The sequence below is a fragment of the Rhinoraja longicauda genome, chromosome 33, assembly GCF_053455715.1.
Source record: "Rhinoraja longicauda isolate Sanriku21f chromosome 33, sRhiLon1.1, whole genome shotgun sequence".
Classification (NCBI taxonomy): domain Eukaryota; kingdom Metazoa; phylum Chordata; class Chondrichthyes; order Rajiformes; family Arhynchobatidae; genus Rhinoraja; species Rhinoraja longicauda.
In genome coordinates this window covers 9,429,721-9,445,500 of record NC_135985.1, presented here as the reverse complement: position 1 = coordinate 9,445,500, position 15,780 = coordinate 9,429,721, and the positions used below count along the sequence as shown (strand labels likewise).

The window sequence follows — 15,780 nt, the reverse complement described above, 5'->3', positions numbered from 1 at the left end:
GGTAGTTGCTAAATGAAGGCACTGCAGCATAAAGTATATAAGTGTGACATCAATAAAAATGAAAGTAATTTACGAAATAAAATAGCCAAAATGATATTAATTAAGATATCTACTGTTTGCTGGTTTAATAAAATATTCTTAAAGCATTTAACTCCTTCCGTGAATCATGGACAGAAGATTTGGCCCTGACAACTCAACCGTGATTCACTTACTATTGCAAACACCAGTTAACAACTTAATAAGAATTGTTCATTTGAAACCTTTTCAGTACCTACAATCTTTACAATTAAGGAGCATTAAAAGAATGAAAAAAGCTTGTCACTCTTCAAAATACTTCTGATGCAATATTGAATGCCAATGCTGTATTCCACATGGGTGACTAAGGTGTCAAAGTGCATTTAATGGTCCAAATACAAGTTTTTAAAAAAAAATTAGGTGTAGAACTGAGGCGTCTCGTGACTAGTGTCTGGATAATTTATTTGCCAGCACGATCTTGAAATGAACATTTATTTGTTGTCATTAAAGGTCGATAATCTGTTTCTTTAGATAATTAGGTGGTTGAATAATGCAAGTGAATTATAGTAAATAAATGATATAGACTTCCTTTCCTCCCCCACCTAACACCATTGACCAATCAACCCCACTCCTCACCTGGGTCTAGCTATCTCTTGCCCCACCTCCCCCCTCATTTCTTTGTACTGCCAATCTCTCCTCTACCCTTTCAGTCCAGATGAAGAGACCCAACCCAAAACATCAACTTTCCATTATCCTCTGCAGATGTTGTTCATCCTGCTGAGTTCCTCCAGCAGATTGCTTGTGCTACAGTATTCATCTGATTTGTCTGGTTAAGAGTTTGGGCAGTGGTGAATCCTCCGACATATAGGCGTCAGGATATTTGGTGATGGCCAAGCTCTTGAATGTAATGGTGAGATGGTTAGATTCTGTCCTGATTGTAAAGATCACTAACTAGTCATTATTTGTGTGAGAGAATGTTATGTGCCTTTACCAACCCATGTTCCTGCTGTTGGAAACATGGACTGCTTCATTAGTTGAGGAGTTCTGAATGGAATTGAACCAGATGAACCACCATCAGCAAATATCACATCTCCTGGCAGGAGAATGGGATGTGGAGGGAAAGATAGATCAGCCATGATTGAATAGTGGAGTAGACTCGATGGGCCAAATGGCCTACTTTTGCTCCTATGACTAATGAACCTATTACAAAAAGGTCATTGATGTAGCAGCTGAAGGTGGTTGACTGCCCTTAGATAACCTGAGACAAGGATTGTTTGGCTTCCAACTACCACATCCATTTGTATGACACCAGCTGGTAGAGAATTTTCCCATTGATTCCCATTCACTTTTACACGGTGCTTTGATACCAAGTGATATCACGTTTACCTTACCTTTGGAATTCAGTTTTCTTTCTGCATATTTGGACCAAGGATATACTGGGCACAGCTAATGAGCAGCCATTGCATAACCACGCTCGGCGCCCATCAGCAGCTCACTGACAAGAGCATGGTGGCACAGTGGTATTGTCGCCTTACAGCGCTTGCAGCGCCGGAGACCCAGGTTCGATCCCGACTACGGGTGTTGTCTGTACAGAGTTTGTACATTCTCCCTGTGACCTGCGTGGGTTTTCTCTGAGATCTTCGGTTTCCTCCCTCACTCCAAAGAAGTAAAGGTATGTAGGTTAATTGGCTTGGTGAATTGTGTAGGATAGCGTTAATGTGCGGGGTAATCGCTGGTCAGCTCTGACTCGGTGGGCCGAAGGGCCTGTTTCCACGCTGCATCACTAAACTAAACTAAAAGGGCCAATTGCTGGCACTAACATCTTACCTTAATTTGGTTATTAGTTGATTGCAGGACCAGTAACAGGAGGGGAGGGGGAGGAGAGAAATAGGTGGGAGTCTAGGTGGTGCACAGGAGAGGAGAGGAGGGAGGGGGAGAGGAAAAGGGAAGGATGTGCGGGGGGGATTTAGTAGGAGGTTACACAGAATTGGTGAATTCAATGTTCATACTGTTGGGTTGTAAGCTACCCCAGTTTTTATGATGGTGTTCTCTCACTGTAGAGTGGAGAGTTTCCTCATTGTAGAGATGGGTCTTTGTTTCCATACCAACAGCATGGTCAACCTTACCAATACAATACAATACAATACAATACAATATCTTTTATTGTCATTGTACAAGTATAACGAGATTGAGAATGTCACTTCCATGTCGATGCTATCAAATATATAAACAAATCACGGCGAAAATGAAAACAACAAAGGGGGAGGAAAGAGAAAAAAAAGGGAGAACAAGGTAAAGTGCAAAAAAAGGTTCATGCAGGGGTCAGTTGTGCCAGATGACCCTGGGGGCAGTGACAGAATTCTCCAAGCAAAGTCCCAGAAAACTTTTGAAAATTCTTAGTAAGTTGATTGTGGAAGAAAATACATTTTAGGGTTCACAATGTTCATATGTTCACGCAGACACAGCTCCTGTTCTAATGTAGATAAACACAAAATGCTGGAGTAACTTAGTGGGACAGGCAGCATTGCTGGATAAAATGAATGGGTGACATTTCAGGTCACCCTTTCCTTCTTTCCAGAGTTGCTGCCTGTCCCGCTGAGTTACTCAAGCATTTTAAGTCTATCTTCGGTATAAACTAGCATCTGCAGTGCCAACTATGATACCAATCCCATCTGCTTGGTTATGGTCCTTATCTCTCTATTCCGTGCCTGTTCATGTGTCGAAATGCCTCTTTAACATTGCTATTGCAATGGCTTCTACCATCTCCCCTGGCAGTGCATTCCAGCTGCTTCAGAAACCTCCTTTAAACTTTCCTCTTCTCACCTTAAACCAGTGCCTTCTAGTATATGATGTTTCCACTCTACGAAAAAGACTATCTATGCCTCTCAATTTTATAAACTTCTATCAGCCTCCAACTCTACTGAGAAAACAATCCAAATGTGTTCAATCTCTCTGTGCAGCTAATGCTCTCCACTAAGCAACAGAGAACTGCGGTAGAATTGTGGTGATTACCCTTATCAATGGCATCGTGTAACTGGACACTCAACTGGAAGTGATTTACTTTTGCTGTAATGTGAAACACCTGGGTACCCTGCCCCGTGTCTCCCCATCGTGTCGTGGGGGGATGTCATAAGTGCAACATCTGGGAGATTTCAGGCACAACCCCTTGCTCTGGTTCACTGTGTGTCTGAATGTCCCATGGTGTCACCCTCTCTGAGAGTACCTTTTGATCTGGCGTGGGGACAGAAGTCAGACCAGCCCATGCTGGAAATGGTGTGTGCATCGGATCGTATCGCCGGGCTCCGTCTGCACTTCAATTAGGAACATACAACATTCTCAGTGTGCTGTGTGCCTCTGAACCATCCTCCCCACTCTTTATAGGCACTTGGGGGAAGATTCCTTCTCTGAGCCGCATGTAGCAAAATCATAAACCCCTTGTTTATAGACACAGAAGAGATCCTACCCATCTCCCAAAAAAGATGTTAAGAAACGATAGTTTATGGAGACGGGCGTGTGCTAGCTGCAATTATACTGAGAAATGCCTCCCAGCCATGCATTCACTCTCTAAATCAAAATCTTACACCGGTCCGGTCACAGTTAAATTACACGTTTTACAGTGCAGTGAGGTTGAAATCATATAACTGCATCATGAGGCCCCAGCGGCTGGCTAATGAGATCTTAACGGGCACCAAGAAAGCCCGAAGAAAATTGGAGATTAAAATTTTCTCACCAAATTAGCATCACATAAATATTTACGGGCAGATCTAAGTGTGTATTAATGATTAGTGAAAACATTTCAAATTAATTATGGCAAGTAGTGGAGAGTTTAAAATAAATTCTTTTAGGAGTGGAGAAGACAAAAACCTTCTGCACAAATGAGATCATTAGTGAGGGAAGATGTCAGATTCACAGGGGGCCGCAGTGGGCTTTGATTCAGAACTTGATGTCAGGGTCACTGCACCCTGGGTAGAGGTCACTGAGCACGGCTATCATTACTGATTGGCTGTATTCTGATGACCCAGGGAAACAAGGAACAAGGAACAATTCAGCGGCAGCTCTCTTTTACAGCTGCCCAGTCTTCCGTTGGAGAAAGGAGTCCAGGGAGACAGGAGTTAGAATGAAAATAGGCCTCAGACAAAGGCTTGACTAATATACCAACAATGAAAGGGAGTTTTTCAATCTCCTTTTTTTATTCTTTTGTGGAAAATACTATGAGACAAAGCAGCAATGCAAGCCGTTACCACTGGGAGTGAGAGAGTGCCATTGCTTATGAGTCTGACATTCCCTCATTTTCTTAGATCCTAATCGTGATGGTGTCCATTTAACACAGATTTTTCAAGCTTGCTGTGTGCTTGTTTAGCTCTCTCTTGGTTTGTAATGATAAAGGTGTTAACTGGCACCAGGCCTGGCTGCATTTTATCGCATTGTGTGTGATCCCACTGCCAGTGTCACACTTCAAACCTCAACGGGCACTTCTGCGGCACCAGACATGGTCCTGTGTTGTACTGTTCTATACAAAGCAGGACAGAATCTCCTAGATTCAATTTAGTTTAGTTTAGAGATACAGCACGAAAACAGGCCCTTTCGGCCCACCGGGTCCGCGCCGACCAACGATTCCCGCACATTAACACTATCCTAGACCCACTAGGGACAATCTTTACATTTACCAAGCCAATTAACCTACAAACCTGTGCGTCATTGGAGTGTGGGAGGAAACCGAAGATCTCGGAGAAAACCCACGCAGGTCACGGGGAGAACGTACAAATTCTGTACAGACAGCACCCGTGGTCAGGATGGAACCCGGGTCTCCGGCGCTGCATTCGCTGTAAGGCAGCAACTCTACCGCTCCGCCCATTCAAATTCTTGAATTATTCTATGTAATTTTCACCAGGATTTTGGCATGACAATTATGCTTGCCAAAACTGGACAAAACACGGCAATTAGACCTTTGGAGTCATACAACATGGAAATGAGCCTTTCCACCCCATGGGTCTCTCCTGATCGTTCAGTATCTGTCTATATTGATTCCATTTACCAGCATTTGTTGTGGGCTCCGTCACTAGTGAATGCTGGGGATGGCTGAAGCCCCATGGAGCACGTATTGACGACCTTGACTTTCGACTTTAGAGACACAGCGCGGAAACAGGCCCTTCTGCGATCAGCGATCACCCCATACACTAACACTATCCTACACACTAGGAACAATTTACAATTTTTACCAAAGCCAATTACCTACAAACCTGTACGTCTTTGGACTGTGGGAGGAAACCGGAGCGCCCGGAGAAAGCCCACGCGGTCACAAACTCCTCACAGGCAGCACCCATAGTCATAAGGTCATAAGTGACAGGAGCAGAATTAAGCCATTCGGCCCATCAAGTCTACTCCGCCATTCAATCATGGCTGATCTATCTCTCACTCTGAACCCCATCCGAAACCCATTCTCTTGTCTTCTCCCCATAACCCCTGACACCCATAGTCAGGATTGAACCCATGTCTCTGGTGCTGTAAGGCAGCAGCCCTACCACTAGCCACTGTGCCGACTTAGGATAATGATCATTATTGGTAACTGTCATGGGGAGTACAATTAGAAGGACGCTGCATACAAAACAGCGTTGCAGGTGTATCAGTATTACTGGATCATTGGTTCCTTCTGTATGTATTGGCTCCAGCTGAGGGAACAGTTTTACTGAATATGTTTGTGTGAGATTTGGATCCTGTAATAGCTGTGGAGCATGGGGTGAGAAACATCTGTCCTGTTCCATAGGAGCGGGAAGCCAGGCTTCAGATGGAAATAAATAAACTGCACAATGAGCTGAGGGAACAGAAGCAGCTCCTGCTGGAGAACCACGACGTCATGCGGCAGTTACAGGATCAGCTTCTGAAGGTCAGCAATCTTCCCTGGATCGTGTGCTCTCCCCATCCCACCCCCACCACCCCCCACCGCCACAACCCCTCCCCAACTCATGCCCAGCATCACGTCACCCCCTACCTCCCCCCATCCTCCCCCCACTCCCACCCCCCATCCCACTCCCACCCCCCAACCCTCCTCCCCACCCCCCGAACCCTAGCATCACATCAACTAACCCACCACTACCTCCCCCAATCCTCCCTCCACTCCCATCCCCTATATCACCCCCCCATCCCACTCCAACCCTAGCATCACATCAACTAACCCACCCCAATCCTCCCCCCACTCCCACCCCACCCCATCACCCCCCCCATTCCACTCCCACCCCACCACCCCCATCCCCCTCCCCCACCCCCCAACCCTAGCATCACATCAACTAACCCACCCCTACCTTCCCCAATCCTCCCCCCACTCCCATCCCACCCCCATCACCCCCCCATCCCAACCCTCACATCAACTAACCCACCTCTACCTCCCCCAATCCTCCCCCCACTCCCACCTCCCCCACCACGACACACCCCACCCACCACCCCCAACCCAAGCATCACATCAACTAACCCACCCCTACCTCCCCCTATCCTACCTCCCCCTATCCTCCCCCACTCCCACCCCACCCACCACCCCCCCATCCTTCCTCCCCCACCCCCAACCCAAGCATCACATCAACTAACCCACCCCTACCTCCCCCTATCCTCCCCCCACTCCCACCCACCCACCACCCCCCCCCGTCCTTCCTCCCCCACCCCCAACCCTAACATCACGTCAACTAACCCACCCCTACCTCCCCAATCCTGCCCCCCCTCCCGCCTCCCCATCACAACACAGCTCACGTACCAACCCCACCACACTGCCCCTACCCCCAACTCCAGCATCACACTAGCCTATCTACCACCCCAGTTAACCTGCCCCTACCTCCCCCAACCCAAACCCTCATCCCTCCCCCAACTCCCCAAACCCCAGCATCACGTCAACTAACCAGTCCCTACCTCCCCCAACCCCCCCCCCTCCCCCCCCCCCAGGTCCTGTGATCGGCGTGTTCTGGAGACACTGGTGTGGATCCAGTGTAGCACCACTCCTGTGAATTTGTTTCAGTGATTTGATGAAGGGACCATGTGTAAGATACACAAATGTGCTAATGATTCAAAGCTAGGTGGCAGAGTGGGATGTGTGAAGACATAAAGAACTGCAGATACTGGTCTAGCAAAAAAGACACAAAGTGCTGAGGTAACTCAGCGGGTCAAGCAGCCATTTGGAGAACATGGATAGGTGGCTTTTTGGGTCGGGATCCTTCTTCAGATTGATTGTAATAGTGGGGAGAAAGCTGGAAGAGAGGTGGGGGCGGGACAAAGCCTGGCAAGTGATAGAAGGGTACGGGTGGCAGGTCAAAGCTTGGCAAGTGATAGAGGGATAGCCTGTGAGGAGGATGCACAAGGCTGAGGAAGGACACAAGCACTTGATTGAACAAAGTACATACATAGAAAACAGAAAACATGGAAAATAGGTGCAGGAGGAGGCCATTTGGCCCTTCGAGCCAGCGCCGACCGCCATTTATTGTGATCATGGCTGATCATCCACAATCAGTAACCCGTGCCTGCCTTCTCCCCATATCCCTTGATTCCGCTAGCCCCTAGAGCTCTATCTAACTCTCTTTTGAATTCATCCAGTGAATTGGCCTCTACTGCCTTCTGTGGCAGAGAATTCCACAAATTCACAACTCTCTGGGTGAAAAAGTTTTTTCTCATCTCAGTTTTAAATGGCCTCCCCTTTATTCTTAGACTGTGGCCCCTGGTTCTAGACTCCCCCAACATTGGGAACAGTTTTCCTGCTACATTGTCCGTTGGACATGAAAAAATTAAGGTGAAGAGTATTTCTTAAATGGTGACACATTAATGACGCTAATATTTGGACATTCCTGAATATCCTCGCAGATTAATTGCTGAAAATTAACAAGCAGATACAGAGAGCAATTTAGAAAGCCAATGGTATATTCACCTTAATTGGAGAATAATTTGAGTACCAGAGTGGAGTCATCTTTCTCTAATTATAAAAGGCCCTGCGGAAACCATATTTAGAATATTATCTGCCGGTCTTGTCTCACTACTTATTGAAGGATATACTTACAATAAACAAACTGCAGTGAAGGTTAACCAGATTGATTCTTGAATCTTTGGTTTGTCTCCTGAGAAAAGAATTAAGCAAACTAGGTTTATACTCTCTTGTGTTTAGAAGAATGAGAGGTAATCTCATTGAAACGTATACAATTCGTCTGGGGCCTGACAAGGTAGATGCCGATCTGATGTTGCCGTTGACTAGAGTGTCCATGACCAGAGATCACAGTTTCAAAATAAGGGATTAGCCAATTCAGTAGTGAAGTGGGTAGAAACGTCATCACCCTGAACGTGGTGAAACTCTAACTCACGATCACTGTGAAGGCTCAATTGATGTCTACCATCAGGCCAGAGGAGTGGTCGACTATGCTGCTAAGCAGGATGACTACTTTGAGTGCATCAGGCATTGTGGACCAGGTGTAGGCTGGAAACTCATACCTAGTACATTGAACAGTACACCCAGGCTGGAGCGTGTAACTTCAGTCCACATTGTTAACCCTTGAAGGGTGGTTTTAATGGTATTTTTTTATTTTCTGGATGTTTTCATGCAGCATCCACTGGTGTGTGACAACATCACAGTCTTAGTTATTACGTTGTTGGACTCATTTTATTGGAAGAATCACAGAAATTAACAGAGGGCGGCCATTTTGCCCATTGTGCTGATGCATGTTAAAAAAACCTGCTCATGTTAACCCCACCTCCAGCCCACAGTCTTGAAGACATTTCCAATGCTCTCCCAGGTACTTCTCCTGAACGATGAAGATTTGATTTCCACCTCCATTGCTCTTGATGTCAAACCCACCACCACCCTTGAGGCAGAAACAAAACATTCTACACCCCTCTGATCCTTTCCTCAATTACTTTAAAGTGGAGAATTTGTGGCAAGATTTTGCCTTTTAGATAATCCCATCTACCCTTTGATTTTTGCATCTCAGAGCAGGACCATGGCAGAATAACCTCCTGTAACAGAGAGCGGTTTCTGTTCAGTTTAGTTTAGATTAGAGATTCAGCACAGAAACAGGCCCTTTGGCCCACCGAGTCCACGCCGACCAGCGATCCCCACATACTAACACTATCCTACACATGCACTAGGGCCAACTTACAATTTTACCAACGTAAATTAACCTACAAACCTGTCCATCTTTGTAGTGTGGGAGGAAACCAGAGCTCCCGGAAAAAACCCTGCAGGTCACGGGAAGAACGTATAAACTCCGTACAGACAGCACCCCTGCTCAGGATTGAACCGGGGTCTCTGGCACTATAAGGCAGCAACTCTACTGCTGCTCCACCTTGCTGCCCTTCTGCTCCACCGTGCATGGATGTGGTTGGTTGTGTCTCTGACCACATTAGGTTGTGTGAGAACAGCAATCTTTGAAATGCATTGATTGGAGATGAAGGGGTTAGTGTTGCTGATATTGAAACACATCTGCTCACATCATTCTTCAGTACCTCCGGCCAATGGCCCCAAAGCCTACTTTTTCTGAGCGCAAAATCCTCTGCTTGACACATCTGCAACTGATTTGAATGAAATGCTTTCAGGAACCATCTTTCAGACAAGAGACCCTGAATTGTTGAATAATTATTGTTTAATCAGAAAGGATCCTCTGCCTTTTTACATTCTTCAGCCTTTTAAAATAATTAAATGGTATTTCTGTACAGTCCCTATGAGTACCCTGTGCAATATACCTGCACAGAGCTGTGTAGCACTGGTATGACCAAGAGCCTGTCTGTACTGACAGAATAAAATGAGTCTTGTAGCAGACAAAATTGAGGAAAAAGGAAATTACTTTCTACTAATTATTATGATCTGTGGTGAGAAGGGACTGAGGCCCTGGGATTGATGGAGTGGGTTAGCAGGACCCTGGGAGTAATTAACAGGGAAGGCTGGATCCTGGGAATAGAACATGGAACAGTCCAGCACTGGAGATAGACACAAAATGCCGGAGTAACTCAGTGGGACAGGCAGCATCTCTGGAGAGAAAGAATGGGTGACGTTTTGGGTCAAGACCCTTCTTCAGGTGACTTTCAGACTGGAGAAGGGTCTCGACCCGAAACGTCACCCTTTTTCCTTCTCCCCAGTGATGCTGCCTGTCCCGCTGAGTTACTCCGGCTTTTTGTGTCTATCTCCAGTGTAAACCAGCATCTGCAGTTTCTGCCTACACTGTTTAGCACAGGAACAGGCCACAGTATCTGTGCCGAACAAGATGCCAAGACCATCTCTTACCTAGATAGACACAAAATGGTGGTGTAACTTAGCGGGACAGGTAGCATCTCTGGAGAGAGGTAATGGGTGACGTTTCAGGTCGAGACCCTTCTTCCCATCTCTTATCTACCTGTGCATAATCCATATCCCTCCATTCCTACATTACCTGCCTATCTATCTATGTGCCTATCCAAAAGTCTCATACACACCATTATGGTACATGCCTCAACCACCAACCCTGGCGGCAGGAACTCGTTACACTCGGTGTAAAAAACAAACTTGTGCTGCACATCCCCTTTAAATCTCCTTGCCCCTCTCACCTTAAAGCTATGCCCTCTAGTATTTGAACACAAGTCCATTGTGTTTTCAACTACATGGCAGTTCCCTGCCATTGCCTACGTGCCCTTGACATGCTAATTTATGACACCCAAACTTGGCATAATATTTTAGTGTGACTGAATTTGTGTAGGTTTAATGTGACCATGGTGTAGTCCAGGCTCCCTAAATAACCCTGTATAGCTCTATCAATCTATCCTCGCTCATTCAAAGACTCGCACATCTAAATGCCCCTAATCCCTCAGCCTCTCTACTATGAGAATTCTACCATCCAGTACTTATTTTCTTTCCTTGTTATTCCTCACACAGTGCATCACGGCATATTTCACAAATCAAGTTTTACTGGCAGCGGTCAGATTCTTAGTTTTAGATGTATCTTTATCAGCTTTGATACTGCTTTAACTCTTGAGTGTTTGGGTTTGAGTGTCTTGATTGGGTGTTGCATAAGTCACCAACATTTCAATACCTTTAGAACACCATGGTTTCCCACACAAGTTTATTCACATTCCATGAATGTGATAAGGATGGATGGATGGTTGGATGGATTGATTCGATTCTTTATTGTCACATGTACTGTGAAGATATTGGGAGATTCTTTGTTTTTTTGCGTACACAGAACACAGAAGAGTCGCCACAAGGCGCTGACAAAGTTACAAAAGTACCCTACTCTTGTATCTTTAACCAGCTACCTATTTATCTTGCCACACTGTTTATGTTCCCAATGGTAGTTGGGTCTGATGGAGGCTGGGGGTGTTTAGGGAGGGATCGATTCTTGGCCTTGCTGCTGGTCAGATCCATATTTGTTGATATGGATGGATGGGTGCACAGAGGTGAATGCAATCACTGAACAATACACACTACTGTCCAGCGCTGGCCAATAAAGGCAAATCTCATCTTCCCCCTTCTCCACCCACACCCTCCCTGTGCTTGGTTTTAAAAATGGACCTCTTATGTGTCACCAATCACCCTTTACGAAACCACTCTGCGAATTTCCAAAAGGGACTCTAGTTGGTCTATCGGACGCGCCTGGGTTTTGCAAATATTGGCGAGTTTCCAAAAGAGAACTCGAGGAAATTTATCAGATGTGCCTGTTCTTTTGCAAACATTGGCGAGCTTCCAAAAAAGAACTATAGAAAGTTTATCAGATGTGTCTGTTCTTTTGCAAATATTGGTGTCATTATCTACATTACCTCTTTCTGGGTGAGCTGCTAGCCTTGTCCTTGTTACACCCTCTGGTACCCACCACAGTTGAAGTAAGACAGCTCGTGCTGATATGTGGTGTGGGTATGGGATATGTCTGAAACGCAAGTGGAGCTGTTTGATGTTATGGCTGTTGGCTCTAAGTATGGTCATAACGTGCTCTCTGGGTGCATGCATGGCTTTGCATTAATCATTGTAGCAGCATGTGCCACTGTGTGAAAAGGCATTGAGTGAGTGCGCTAATGACCCGGCAGACTTCAACTGTAATGGAAAATAAGCAGTATCTGCTGATTTATACCTGAGATGTTATTCTGATATATGGATTGGTTCTGGCACTGTTTAGTTGCATAAGGAATTCATGGGTGGGTGACCTGTTTTGGCCCTTGCACTGATTGGATAAAATCGCCCCACCCATCCCAACGTTCAGCCAACCAGCTTCCAAGATGATGAATCCTGCAGTTGGTTTTGTTTAACCCATTGTTCCTTTTTTTTCTCCCTCCCTCTCTCTTTCTCTGTCCCCAAGGTGCAGTCCCAACAGTTCCGGAGCAACATCCAGGCAGAACGAGGTTGTGCGATCAAAAGCACGGCCAAGCCAGAGAGTAAAGTCTGCGTTGTAATGTAGAGTGGATTTTAACATATATTTATCAACAAGCACACACCTTGTCTGTCAGCTTTCATTACAGGGACTAACATTGCCGTTTGCACACTGTATCGTCCAGCACTGAACAGAATGGGCCAGAGTCGCGTGTGGTGTGGTTCTGCAGCTTAAGGCACACAAACTCTTGGCTTCGTTGCCATGGTAACGCTGTTTTCAAGAGAGACTATGCAAATGAATAAGATGAAAGGCGCCCGATTTTGACTTTTAGCCCCATTCTCTCTTCTACCCTCCCCCCCCCCCAATTCTCTTTGAAGTTCTCAAAGTCCACCCCTGGAGACAGCTGCTCACATATCAGGGCATTCATTCCCTCTGATAAAGCACCTGAACCAATTCAGCAAGGGTTAAAGTTCAAGTGAAACTCAAGAAGACTGAGGTCAAGCTGCAATGTGTGGATTTTGGGCCCTTCTCTCGTTTCTTGGTATGGTTTGTTGCTCCACCCGCCTCTGACACCTGACACTCTCTGAAAGAATGCTCTTCAAGTTCGGGGATGGTATTTCTCTAAAAACCTTTCCACAGTTCACATACAGCATGGAACCACTCCAGTTAGTTCCAAACTTCAGGCCTCTCTAATAATATTAAGTGTTGGTTTTTGATATCAAAATCTGAGCAGCATCAGAGAGTATAAGACTTACTTGGATGTGAGTTGAAAGTATAATGGAAAAATAACAACAAAACCTAAGAAAGAGCAGGGAAAGCAGAGTCCAGTAACTTTATAATTTAAAGTTTATAATTGCATCAGTTTAACTAACGTAGTAAATTACAATTAAAACACACAGAGTACTTATGCTAACACTATATCAGGCTTCAAACTAGTATTAATTATTTCCTGTGGAACAATAATGATGGGAGCGTGTTTAATGGATTTCGTATTTAGTTTATTATTGTACCGAGATACAGTGAAAAGGTTTGTTTGCCTGCTATCCGGTCAAATTGTAATCTTCAGGAATACAACCAAGTACAACAGATCGTGCAAAGAGAAAAATACCAGAGTGAAGCATGTAATGTGCTATAAAAGTGACACTCCAATCAAACTGTGGGCAGATAAAACCAATAAGTGTCTTATAAATGACAGAGACTTGATGATAGTGAGAGATTCTGAAACAAGATCAGTTAACCGAACTAGAGGTAAAGTGAAACTTAAAGTGAAAATTAAAAATTAAGGTGATGGGGGGAAAGATTTAATAGGAACCTGAGGAGTAACTTTTTCACACGAAGGGTGGTGGGTGTATGGAACGAGCTGCCGGAGGAGGTAGTTGAGGCAGGTACTATCGCAGGCCTTGCAATTCTTGATTAATACGGGTGTCGGGGATTAAGGGGTGATAGGCAGGAGAATGGGGTTAGGAGGGAGAGATAGATTAGCCATGAACTGTTGGAGTAACTCAGCGGGACAGGCAGCATCTCTGGAGAGAAGGAATGGGTGACGTTTTGGGTCGAGACCCTTCTTCAGTCTGAAGTGGTGTCTTAGATCATGAGGGGAATAGATAGGGTGAATACATAGAGTCTTTTACCCTGTGTAGTGGAACCAAGAGCCCGAGGACAGACGTTTAAGGTCAGAGGGGAAAGATTTAATAGGAACCTGAAAGACAACTTTTTTTCCACACAGAGGGTGATTGGGTATATGGGATGAGCTGCCAGAGGAGGTAGCTGAGGCAGATAATATAACATTTGAAAGACTGTTGGATATGAACATGGATCGGAAAGATTTAGAGGGACATGGGTAAAGTTGTACTAGCGTAGATGGGGAATCTTGGTCGGCATGGACAAGTTGGGCTGAAGAACCTGTCTGTGCTATTGACACGAGTACAATTCCAATTTACAAACGTCACAGACAACAATCAAGAATTGTTTGACTAACACTATTTTATTTTGTCATAATTATATTTTCACACACTAAACAATTTGAACTACAAAAACAGGATCTGTCATTGTACAAAGTCAACAATCATATGATCAGTGGGAATATGAACATTCACACAAGGAACAATGTAAAGAGGAGAGGAAAGTGCTTTGAACTTGGCGGTGAGGGACCACGACACTTCAGTCCCACACCTACACGGGTTTTCATGTTGCTGCTTGAACCTTATGGTCACAATGCCCGTGGATGGATTTTGACAGCAGGCGACAATTTATTTAAAAGTTACATATACCCTTTTATTACAGTCTGGATCACTGTTTACAGTCCAGTGTCATAAGTCAGCAGCCTAGCTCCTTACAATGGTTACATGGTTTTCTCTTTGTTTCTATAATATATTTATATATAATATAAAACAAAATGGAACATTACTCCAGCATCATTTTGTGGGAACAGCTACACTTTAAATTTCTGGAACGGTAATAGCACTCGGTTGCAAATAACCTTGAGCACATGGGGATACCTTGGGTATGAAGCCCATTATCAGCTTAGACAATGATGTGTACCCGTTACTGAATCTACTGCGTTACATAAACGTGCTTCCCTTGACGGGATCAGAAGTTTTCCTCTACCACCCACACCCTCCCCGTCACTTCAGTTCCAGGGTCTGTAACACTCTCCCTCCAATTAATCAGAAGCAGGACATTTGGGAATGCTTTGAAAAATCAACGACTCAAATGCTGGTGAAACTGGCAATTGATGAAGGGTTGATCCTGCCAGGCAGAAGCTCGGCCCCGGATCATCATCAGGAAAGGGTCTCCATTGATTAACGGAGGGAGCAATAACACACATCGCATTGCTATTTTCTCCCCGTGAAGGGATTTCCTTTACAAGCACTACCTACATAGCTTTGGACAATCGACGAACAAAATGCTGCAAATCCGAAATAAAGACAGAAAATGTTGGAAATACTCAACGGGTTCAGGCTGCGTCTATTGAAGGAAAAACAGAGTTGGAGGTCAATGACTTTTGATCAGAACATCAAGAAGAATAAACTTTTACTCTGTTTCATGCGCAGTCCCCCACTTGTTGAGTATCTCCAGTTTTCATTTGGAGTTTTTATTTACTGGATCTTCAAGATTAACAAGCATTTCAACTTGACCTAAAACAATGGGGGCAATTTTAACCCAACCAGCAAGAATGAGTTACCCACTCTACATCCCATCATGTATTTTTGCACAATCCAATCTTGCCTCATTCCTTTTGGGGTGGCGAAGATTAAAAAACTCCCCCCTCAACCCCCTGTCTTTTACTGTTTATTGTCTGCATGCAACATTATACACACTTAATCAAAATAATCAGACTCCAGGTGGAAGTTCAACATGAACACAGCCTGCGAGCCTTCATGGAGAAACAAGAAACTGCAAATGCTGGTAAATGCACAAAAGGACACAAAGTGCTGGAGTAAATCAGCAGGTCAGGCAGCATCTCCAAAGAACA

The 15,780-nt window shown here is 45.0% G+C and overlaps 1 protein-coding gene across 1 annotated transcript in view; it reads left to right on the top strand.

Annotated features, from left to right (window-relative positions):
- Positions 1-15,780, top strand: part of LOC144608926 (uncharacterized) — a 79,880-nt gene that overhangs the window by 58,929 nt on the left and 5,171 nt on the right. Inside the window, exons 24-26 of the mRNA XM_078427175.1 lie at positions 5,780-5,899; positions 12,294-12,383; positions 13,372-13,426. Coding sequence (XP_078283301.1) covers positions 5,780-5,899; positions 12,294-12,383; positions 13,372-13,426 — 265 coding nt within the window. The remainder of the gene's footprint in view (positions 1-5,779; positions 5,900-12,293; positions 12,384-13,371; positions 13,427-15,780) is intronic.